The sequence below is a fragment of the Xiphias gladius genome, chromosome 20 (assembly GCF_016859285.1).
Source record: "Xiphias gladius isolate SHS-SW01 ecotype Sanya breed wild chromosome 20, ASM1685928v1, whole genome shotgun sequence".
NCBI classification, from domain to species: Eukaryota; Metazoa; Chordata; class Actinopteri; order Istiophoriformes; family Xiphiidae; genus Xiphias; species Xiphias gladius.
In genome coordinates, this window is record NC_053419.1 from 9393931 (window position 1) to 9404272 (window position 10342).

At 42.0% G+C, this 10342-nt stretch overlaps 2 protein-coding genes across 8 annotated transcripts; one reads left to right on the top strand and one right to left on the bottom strand.

Annotated features, from left to right (window-relative positions):
* Positions 1-205: 205 nt before the first annotated feature.
* LOC120806798 (SOSS complex subunit C-like) lies at positions 206-3274 on the top strand. 6 transcript variants are annotated; one of them, XM_040158248.1, is made up of 4 exons: positions 206-310; positions 1658-1754; positions 1962-2049; positions 2752-3274. In XM_040158248.1, exons 1-4 carry the CDS (start codon positions 274-276, stop codon positions 2848-2850), a joined length of 321 nt encoding a protein of 106 aa, XP_040014182.1. In that variant the 5' UTR covers positions 206-273; the 3' UTR covers positions 2851-3274. The 6 variants fall into 6 exon arrangements, with proteins under 6 accessions (XP_040014182.1, XP_040014185.1, XP_040014187.1 ...); XM_040158251.1 differs by having other exon boundaries at positions 1977-2049; XM_040158253.1 differs by having other exon boundaries at positions 265-348.
* Positions 3275-3585: 311 nt separating this feature from the next.
* On the bottom strand, positions 3586-8354 carry LOC120806794. Of its 2 annotated transcripts, none has more exons than XM_040158243.1 (6): positions 8170-8354; positions 6901-7209; positions 5745-6237; positions 5355-5534; positions 4815-5006; positions 3586-4655 (listed from the first exon to the last, which is right to left on the bottom strand). In XM_040158243.1, the coding sequence occupies exons 2-6, from the start codon at positions 7198-7200 to the stop codon at positions 4348-4350; spliced, it is 1473 nt and encodes a 490-aa protein (XP_040014177.1). In that variant the 5' UTR covers positions 7201-7209; positions 8170-8354; the 3' UTR covers positions 3586-4347. The 2 variants fall into 2 exon arrangements, with proteins under 2 accessions (XP_040014177.1, XP_040014178.1); XM_040158244.1 differs by lacking the exon at positions 8170-8354 and adding an exon at positions 7995-8153.
* Between the last annotated feature and the right edge of the window lie 1988 nt (positions 8355-10342).

Below are 10342 nucleotides of genomic sequence, written 5' to 3' on the forward strand. Positions count from 1 at the left end.
ACTCTAAAGATCGTCTATAAACACAAAACCAGTGAACTGTCAATAAAACTGCTAACCCTGAACATTTTTTATTTTATTTTATTATCACAAAGAAAAACAAAAAACTACTAGGTAACATCATCTTATAACAGACAGTAATTATGACTTTAATCTGAATAGCATGAAAATAAATGATTTTTTACTTAATTTTTTAACTCAAGGTCTACTTACTAGCTCTTTTCATAGCTTTCCAGAAAGAAAGCATTTCCTCGTTTCAACTGTCAAGCTATCTCCATGACAACTGAGCGAACTCCATCTGCCAAAGAAGACCGTGAGTTGTGGTTGAAAGCTCTTGCAGAAAGCTACAAAGTAGAGTATGAGTTCTATTTTATTTATTAAATTGTAAAAACAATGATGATTGTTTAAAGCAGGTAGTTGCCGGGGTAAACTTGCTATTATTTATGCTCTTGAATAAATACCTTGTGCACATGACTAATTTGTGCTAAGTTTATTGAGCACATAAACTTAAAGTTTGAGAAAACGATTTGCGTTTTGGGGCGCATTAATTCCCATGTGCGAACGTATTTTCCTCAGACATCTGTTCTGAAAGTAACTGGACCTTTATACGACATTTTTGATTGATTTAAATTGCTCATAATGAGCATCCACAAGTTATTTTCAGGCAGTATACTTTCACGATGCTAGTTTGCTAGCCTTGGTGCTTTTCGTGATAACGTGTTTGGTCACCAGAAAAAGGAGCAGAGTAAGACATTGTCTTGTATCATCCATCAGACCTGCCTAACTTAAAAACCGGTACACGAGAGCAGGGGTTAAAATGCGACGGACCGTCCGCACACAATCGACAGTTTTATCAGTATTTTAAACTTTCCGCAGCGGTTATAGTGGTGTACAACAGAAAGTACTGTGTTATTTATCCAGCTCAAGTTTCAGGTACATTCATCATTCAGGGGGGCTTTTATCGTTATCCGTCCATCCACCAGCGCAACATTAGCCGGGCGGAAGGAAACACAAACAAGTACAACATAGCAAAACCATTAATAAAAACCGCTCCGTAGTTTATTTTCTTCACCAGCCTCTCGCTACCTGGACCTACATGGCTGCCAATCCTCCAGGACAGGGTAATTATTTTTGTTTTTTTTGGCTTAACGGCATTGAAGTTCTTTGTCTTTGTCAGTCAGTCTGTATCCGCTCCTGACTCCAGGTGCGGAACTACAAATGCCGTGTCCCCTGAAGGCATCACACCCTCTGTAGTTCCTCTCTCAACACTGAACCCCAGTAGACACTTTACAACCTCTCATCTCATCTGAGTGCTTTCAGGATTTGGTGCAGGAAGGCTAAAAGAGAATCTATGGTTAATGTAAAAACTCTGGGTAAAACTACTGTATAAATCTATGTGGCTAAAAGTCTCTCAACATTGGGCCCCATTCCCCATTTTATGGTCTTTATGAATCTACATTAGCTACTGGTTCACCAGTCTTCTTTTGAATTTACCATCGTTTATAACACTTATTTTGTTCTCAACACAGTCATCTGCATATACTCAAAATGCTGCCCGGGATGACATGAATTAAATGTCAGCAGATACCTGTTGTTCTGTTCTGTGACCCACTCTTTTCCTGCAGTTTTCTTTCTCATCTCATTTTTTTTCCCCATCCAGCCTTCCCAAACAAAACACGGGTGGCAATCCTGGCCGAGCTGGAGAAGGAGAGGAGGCGGCTGATGCAGAATCAATCCATGAACACTCCTGGAGCCAGGTACGGACAGTATACAGCCATGGAGGATAACAGGGGTTTTATCTCAGTCACAGCCTTGCAGAAACCTTTCCATGAGAGGGGAATTAACTACTGATACTGTTTGCCAAATAATCACTGTTCAAATCTTAGTTTCAAATGATCGCCAGCAGTGCATCATGATTTGGCAGAGGACACCAGACTAGTGTCGTTTGCCCTCTCATCCTGTAGTATCTCGCTGTCCAGGCCGAGTCTGAAGGAGTTCAGGGACAACGCAGAACAGCAGCACATCGCTGCCCAGCAGAAGGCCGCCCTGCAGGTGAGATGCACCGAGATACAGATGCAACTTCACAGCATCACGGGCGCCACCACAAATTCAAATGACAGACTTTGTCACACCACTGTTATTAATTGAAAAATTAATCAGCGCGCAAGTTACCCATCCTCATTCTTAATATCTGTTTCGTCTGTTATTATGTGGTCTTATTCTTATCATAATAGTACATAATGTTAAGAAAATGTCCAGTTATGTGCTGAGTCAGTGTTGGTGAGTTTTCCTCTGTTTAGAAATTTGAGACGGATGTTGAGACCCCATTCTGCAGGGTTTCTGACTGACGCAGACAGCAATTTTTGTAAATCGCATTCACAAAGGCTCCTGTGCTGAATAATGTTTGACTACCAGTTGCCAGTGTGAATACAGGTCTGGGAAATACTTATTTTTATAAGTGAGGTGTCATGTCAACATGAGACATCTTACAGAAATAAGCTCACTAATTAAAACGTTATATCTTGTTTGTTTAATCCCAACAAAAACCAGACTGTGAAAAGAAAAAAAAAAAGTTTCTTGTGCTAAGCTAACCATATGTGGTGTAAAAACACAGTGTTTTGCTGGTACAGATTAAACAGACAACGGATAAAGTGTTAATTAGTGAACTTTAGAAGCGCTGGTAGTCTGATTTTTATCTGTTTGTGTAACTCCTCATTCAGCTACAGTAACTCAAACCTTTGTCTTTTCTTGCAGCACGCACACGCACACTCATCAGGCTTCTTCATCACTCAGGACTCCTCGTTTGGAAACCTCATCCTCCCCGTCCTCCCACGCCTGGAGCCTGAGTCATGACCTCGGACTCCTGATCTCCCTCCATACTGCCTGAGACAAAGCTTAGAAACAAAATATGTGCACATCAGACCACTGTCTCTCCCAGTTTCCTCTTTTAAGTCTGTGGTTAATGGACAGTTGTTTGTCAAGTTGTAAACAATCTCAGGGGGAAGTGAATCCATCATTTTTACATTTTCCAGATTAACAACCTGGCTGCTGATTTTAGGAAAGCTTTAAAAAAAAAAAACAGTTGGATTAGAGATTCCAGATCACTAAGAAAAATCCTGTTAAGTCATCCAGGGGCTAAAGACAAACTCTACAGAAATACTGTAAATGTTATCCTGCTCTGTTGCCTATCATATGGCTTTCCATAAAATGTACATTTTTGTCAGGTTTTTACATTTGTAATTGATTTGTATTGATATTTGGACAATAAAATTGTTACATGCAATTGTGTATGTATTGGATTTCAGCTTTCATTTTTGCAAATGAAAAAAAAAAAAGAAGGCAGAAGGCCTAAATACATAGTCTATGACTGTGTTCAGATGATAAGGTTTTAAGATCAATTCTTCTTTTGTCTCGCTTCTTTTTTTTGTGACTTGACCGGTCGCATCCGTGTTTTCAAATGATCCAAATCCAGTCTAAATGTGAACAGCCCTCTGTTCTGAGAGGACCCACAGGCTCCACTTGAGTTCCCTAGGTTGGATCTGATTTACCCTTCCCTACCAATGAACAAAGGCACGTTTTTAAGACCTGTTTAACTTCATTATGCTCTCAGTTTTTTGTGGTTTATTGTAAAACAGTGGTCAGCAGCACACAAAACAACGCACAACGGATTAAATACCACATATTAGCATGCATAAAAAACATTTTTTGAGTCACTGAACCTTGAATACTGACGAGTCCCTCACTGATCAGACTGTTTACTGCAACCACTTAACTATAAAGTGGTGTGTAATGTGCCCATTACAGATTGCTTCATGATTCAGTGGAAACGAAGCACGCTGAAACTTTGTTATAATGAATTCTGAGCTGCCATGACTGCAGCATAAAACAATGTTTCTAGTGAGAGTCTCGCTGGATCTAAGAACAAGAGCTTGTTTATCCAGAGTCACAATTTTCAATGGATGTTTCACAACTATACAAGAAGAAATCTAGTGGACAGGAGGCAGAAAGACCTACAGTATTTCGACACCCACGGCAGCAGAAATGTGGCCCGATTGTAATGCAGCCACACGATATGATCAGAAGTACACGAGGCTGTGAAAAAGTTGGTGCAACAGAAAAAAGAAATCACAACAACCTTGCAATATAGTTCCTGGATTAAGTTGAGAACCACAGACTAAGGTGGCACAGTGTGGAACAATGGATGAAGAGAATCCATGGATGGGCTTTTCTTTGACAAGGCGTTTTATGTTTTATGTGTTGGATTTTCTTTGAATTTGTACAAGAACTGTGCATTGCAGGCCTCTGATTCAGTCATAAGGAGTCAGTCCACACACTATCTTTAACTATTTGTCACTTTGACACGATTGGCAGCAGTTCTCCTTTCGCCTTCATCATTTTGATCTTGGCCCTAATGGTGTCATCCATCGCCTGTCGACAGCGGTGAGCATAATGCGCCAGCGTCTCCTCTTTCTCGTCCCACGGCGCCAACGCATGAAACACCTCCGGAGCGGCCAGGCTGAGCTCGGCTATGGCCGCCGTGCGCGAGATCGTGTTGCGGTCCACTCCGACCCGGTCAAAGGCCACCTTCATGGAGACGCTGCGCCGAAACTCCTGGAGGGCGGCCATGTAGCGCGCTATCACACCCACTACGTTTTTCACTGGAGAGGAGAGACACAGCGGAAAGTTCAATGTAAATGACACATCAGCATATTAGTGCAGTATTTAGTAACAACCAGGCTTTATACTTATAAGCAAAGTATGACACTGGTATCACTGTTACTGTGTGGTGAATGTTCTCTGTTGTGTTAGGTTCTTACTCCTGACTCTGGTGTTCTCTCCCTCCCGGCTCCTCTTGCTCTTCAGGGTCCGGTGGTGCTCCAGAGGGTGAAGCTCCATTTCCTCGAACGAGTCAAACAGCGTTGGCGAATCGAACCCTGCCACATCGTCAGATGAGGTCATGTGAGAACTTCCCGGGTCCATCTGATTAGAGTAACGAGGCCACCTCTTCTCTGGAATTAAGAAACAGGAAATAATGCATTTGGCCATCTGGCAAGAGAAACTTTTTGGCTACAGGATTATATTTTGGAGTACATGGAAAATCATTTGTCAATTAAAACTGAATTTGGATGTTTTTGTTTTTATTTTGATTTTGGTATTCCTGGACTTCCTGGATGATTTATTTATCTTATTTTACTACTATTGTTGTATTATCTATCTATCTATCATTGTTTTTTCTTACTCTTTGCATCTATTTTATTTTCTTTATCACTATTGTATGATTATTTGAAAGCACCGCACTTTGGTGTAGTCACTCAATTCATCGTCACTGTAGGTGAATTTTCAAACCCAAATTCTACCTGGCCGCAGTTTGTCCTGCAGGAAGTCACAGATGAGTTCGGCTTTCTTAGTGAGTTCAAGCTGCAGCAGCTCTTTGTCCTGCTTCAGACTGGAGATCACCTCTGTCATCTGCTGGTTACGGCTGCGTTCTGCACAAAGTAACGCTCGCAGCTTCTCCAGCTCACTCTGGCCATCTGCAGCTTTACACATACGAATACAGCAGTAAGCAAAAGGAGGCCAGACGTGTGGAAGCCAAGAGTGTGGGCGTGTGTGCGCACGCACGCACACACACACACACGCACGCACTCTGGGTAAGAATCAGTCTTCTGCATCATAAGATCAACTTTGATTCAGACACATCTGATGCAGACCCTACACTATTTTTTCCGAGCCTGACTAAGTAGCTGTACCTGCAGTCTTCTCTGTAGTCTCTGTGGCGGAGCTGCATCTATCGGCCTGCTCTGTGGTCCCTCTCGTACAGCTGCCTCCACCCAGTAGCTCCATCTCTGGGCCCACTGACCCCTCACACCCCAGATTCTGTCCATGCTGGGGCTGAGGGCAGGGTGGGAGGGGCTTGCTGGGCAACAGCGTGTGAGTGAACTGAGAGTGTGTGTTTGTTGCTTGACAAGCCTGTAAAGGATTGACAGCGTCTGCCTCTGCTAGCCCTGTGCTAGCAAAAGTGTCGTAGTCCTCTGCTGAGGTCGCCTCCTGCTTGACCTTCTTCCTCGCCACCTCTCCTCCCGGTGCACCGCCTCTTTTTCTGGATGGGCGGGGCTCGTAGTCTCCATACTCGTCCGTGGCTGACGAGTCGCATCCAGCGATGTCAAACAGCCGGCTGCCGAACTCCTCCCCCTCTGATGCGGCTTCGCTGCCGGAGAGGTCACATGAGATCCTCGCTGCCACCTGAGAGGTATGAGAGAGAGAACAGATGAGCCTAAGCACCGAACCCTCACTGGCTTTAACTAACATCGACTGAGAGCTCAGTGTAAATGCCCGAGTATGTAACTTAAAGGGGCATTCCACCAATTATACAAATGAAGGTCAGTTAACTCAGCATGGGGAGTACTACTCAGCCTTGTCCAATGTGTCTCTTAAAAGCCCCCCAATTCGGTGGAAGTGCAGTATTAAACCACAAGAGCACCCCGTTAAAGCCCCCATGTGTAGGATCTATCATCATAAAATGGACCACATGTCTGCAACGGAATTTCAAATGTATTTTGAAACTGATTTCTAGTATAGAGTGTAGGAGAGGTTTGACAATCGGGAGAAACCGTAGCAAAGACCGATCACTGCCTACAGGTCATTTAACGTAACATGAATTGTATGTCGACAGACAGGTGGTTTTTTCAGGACTGCAGCCTAAGCATTAAGGTCTCAAAATGTCTGCCCAAGAGCCCCGAGACACCTGCTGATTTTACAGTGGGACAACCCTAAGCCCTTGCAAACTTTTCAGGACCATAGGTCTCTGAGAGTCTGTAAGGTTAGACATTTGGGTTTACCACTGAGACTGCATTTGAAGAGCATCGTGACATATTTCCTATTGAAACAGGATGGTGTCTACCCTACCTTATTGGACGGACGCCCTCCAACAACCCTCTCCTGTCCCTGGCCGGTGTTCGCTGAGCCTCCGCAGCTGTTGCTATGGTCACTGAGGGGCCAATGGTAGGCGTGTCCGGCCCCACAGCCCCAAATGGCAACGGGGACCGTGCTACCGTGGAGACCAGGTTCTGGTGTCAGTACGTTGGCATAAGAACCGCGAGCGAGGTGCTGCAGGCTGGGGATGAGGTTGCAGATGGTGCCGTGGCTGTGAGCCCATCGGACGAGTTTGCACAGACTGTCAGAGGTGGTCTGAAGCGGGTCGGACATGTTAGAAACCTAGAGCAGAGAGAGAGGAGAAAGTGTCTAAGGCCGCTTGATACTTACTGTATGTTCAGTCTCAAGAAAAGGCTTCTCGAGCTACAACTTATTGTTTTTAGACTGCAGCTAATTAGGCTACGTGGCCAAAAAACTTAACCAGAACCAGACCTTCTGTGTTTTTTATTCTATTTTTTGATGTATTTATTTTTAACAAAGTTTTCTGATTTTAATATTTTTGTCAGTATTATGAATCCAATTTTATTTCAATGTATATTTGCTGAAATTATCATAGGATTTTTTGACTTCTTTTTAGATGTTTAGGGTGATGCTTCGACTAATAGTAATAATGATTCAACAAAGCTGAAATTAATAATAGTTTAATAATACCTGGGGACTTAAGCCACTTCACTCTGATCACTGGGAGGTATAACCCAAAGGGTGTGTCCAGATCAAAATGATAGGAAATTCTCAATTTTTTGTGTGTTTGTATAAACGTCAGGGATGGTTTGTATATTTATTCATGTTTTGAATGTTTGTACACATTGCTCTTGTCCATCAAAAGATGGGAAGTTAAATTCGGGCTTTTAATTTCATCTGACTGAGACAAATGTATGCAGATTTTAAAGGCACTTTTACTGTTTACTTTTGGTGTTGGCTCTTTGGTATGGATTCACATTTCCAATGGACATCTCAACCGTTTCTAGTTCAAAACTAAATTCCCCCACAAAAGGAATAAAGAAATTCAAATAATAATAACACAAATAATAACACATACACCAGTGAACTGTGCTACTGTAACTCACTGTAAACTCCAATCAAAGGATCATCGAGGACAAACAGGTACCTTGTCCATCATCAGACACGTCTCTCACATCCACAGGCGAACCCCAGTTCACCAGAAACAAGAACAAAGCCCCTGCAGCCCATTAACGTCTCATATTTACCTTTTTTAAAATTTATTTATTACAATAATAAAACCTTTCAGCTGTGAGGTCGAGGCAGGTTTCACATCATCACACCGTCCTCCTTTATCCTTTACGTGTCCTCAAGCCGGAGCGACTGTTGATCCCGACATGACGCACATATTGTTTGATGAAATAGCATGAATATCCCATCATGTGTCCAGCAGTTGTTTAATTACAGCCTTCTTTGTCTGGAAGGTTTAACATCACCAGAATCCAGGGTGGGGGAGTCGGTTTGCTGCCATCAGCTGGACAGGAGGAGGAACTGCCGCCTCCTCTCGCTGTGCGTGTGAGGTAACACTCACCTCTAGTGGCCGCGGTGGGGAAACGCACAATAACTCCACATATTATATTATATTATATTATATTATATTATATTATATTATATTATATTATATTATATTATATTATATTATATTATATTATATTATATTATATTATATTATATTATATTATATTATATTGTATTATATTATATTATATTATATTATGTTATATTATGTTATATTATATTATATGACACCCCTGTATTTTGATAATATATAAAGTTTTTGGCGCCTATCTTGCATATTTGTGGGCAAAAGAGCTGTGAAATTCCGTTTACTAGCGCATAATCCCTCCGGTGAAACTGCATCATCTGCAGCTGAAACTCCAGTATCGAGCCTCCGTCTCCGTCGTTCTTTGGGCGCGTATTGACTACATTCAAAGTCGGGCAGACTTGGACCCTGGAGGGCTGTTTTCACATTCATCTGCTGTAGGAGGAAAACGCCGCTCTATGTCTCACCTCGGCTGTGAGTGTCCATACCACATGATTGTGTGACACCACAGCCGGTTTTGAAGCCAGTCCCAGCCCAATATGCAACTTACGCACGTGGTATGGAAATGTCAAAGCCCCAGTGCACACGAACTAGGAACTGTCTTTTTGAGGCAGGAGCCATTTTGTGCTCAGCCGTCAAACTTTTGAAACAAAACACATTTGCATATTGATAGATTCTGGATTTTTGATTGAGGGGGAAGGAGCAAATGTGCTAATGTTAAGTTTATTTTTATGTGTTTTTAAGTAAAAATAAGCATTTTGACCATGATGACACCTGAATGAACTTAATCTTTAAATGTATCACTTCATTGGCGAGATGCGCTGTTGAAAAAATCTAAATACAAGCATTTATCTGTAAACAACTGTGTCACTAATAAAAGTGTGTGTAGCCTTTCCTTAATTTACATTTGAAGTTGACCTGTAAGACAATATGTGAGTTGGATTCGCACGTGGGTAATGTAGCCCTTTCAGTATTATGTTAAAGTCATTCCTTTAATTGTGTTATCGTAAACCAATGATACATTTCTACGGGAAGAAATGGGGACAATTAACAGTAGGACCATGGGCTAATTAAAGCTGCATAGCACCATGAGTAAAGATACCCTCCAAATATATTACAAGACAAAAATACTCTGCTTTGAATAATAATTTGGGCTTTATGGTTTTTCAACAAAAATGTTATAATTTACCTATAGTTCAAAATTCATAAATTACATCTGCTCCCTCTTCCATATTAAAAAATTCTGAACAGCTGGAAACAAATGTCCCCTGCTTCACTGAAAGGTCTGTTGTCAGTGAATGTACATATACTTTTCCATGTCACACTTGATGTAGGTCAGATGTGTCCTGGACCGGGACTGCCCTTCCACACTGGTTGTGATGTACACCCCTTAAACTCAGATTTTAAGGTGAGCACTAGGAAAAACCAACCCCCTGCGGCAGATGAACTGAAAACCAGCTCTCCGGTGCCGAACTCTGCTCATACTGTACATCACTGTGCATAGCGAAGCTCCAACATGCAACATAAAGCAAAGAGATTTTTGAATAGAGGGGCTCTTTAAAACACAAGCAGTACAAACAGGACTTTAATTTCTCTCTTTAAAGTAAACTGCAGTAGTATACTAATAATAAATGGGGATATAACTCATTCCGGTTTTTCTATTGGATTTGTGGCATTTTAAAAGATGGTGTGCTTATATAACAGGACGATACATTCATAAGTTGGGGCCTTAAAAAGGGGTTTATGTGGGTTTTTTTTACATTTAAGAATTCAGTGACTTGACTGAACTTGCTCCTAGCTCCACCCTCCATTAGTCAGCCAGTCTACTACGTGTTAGGACTGGTGCCTTTAACTTCCAAGCATCTAGGGAAG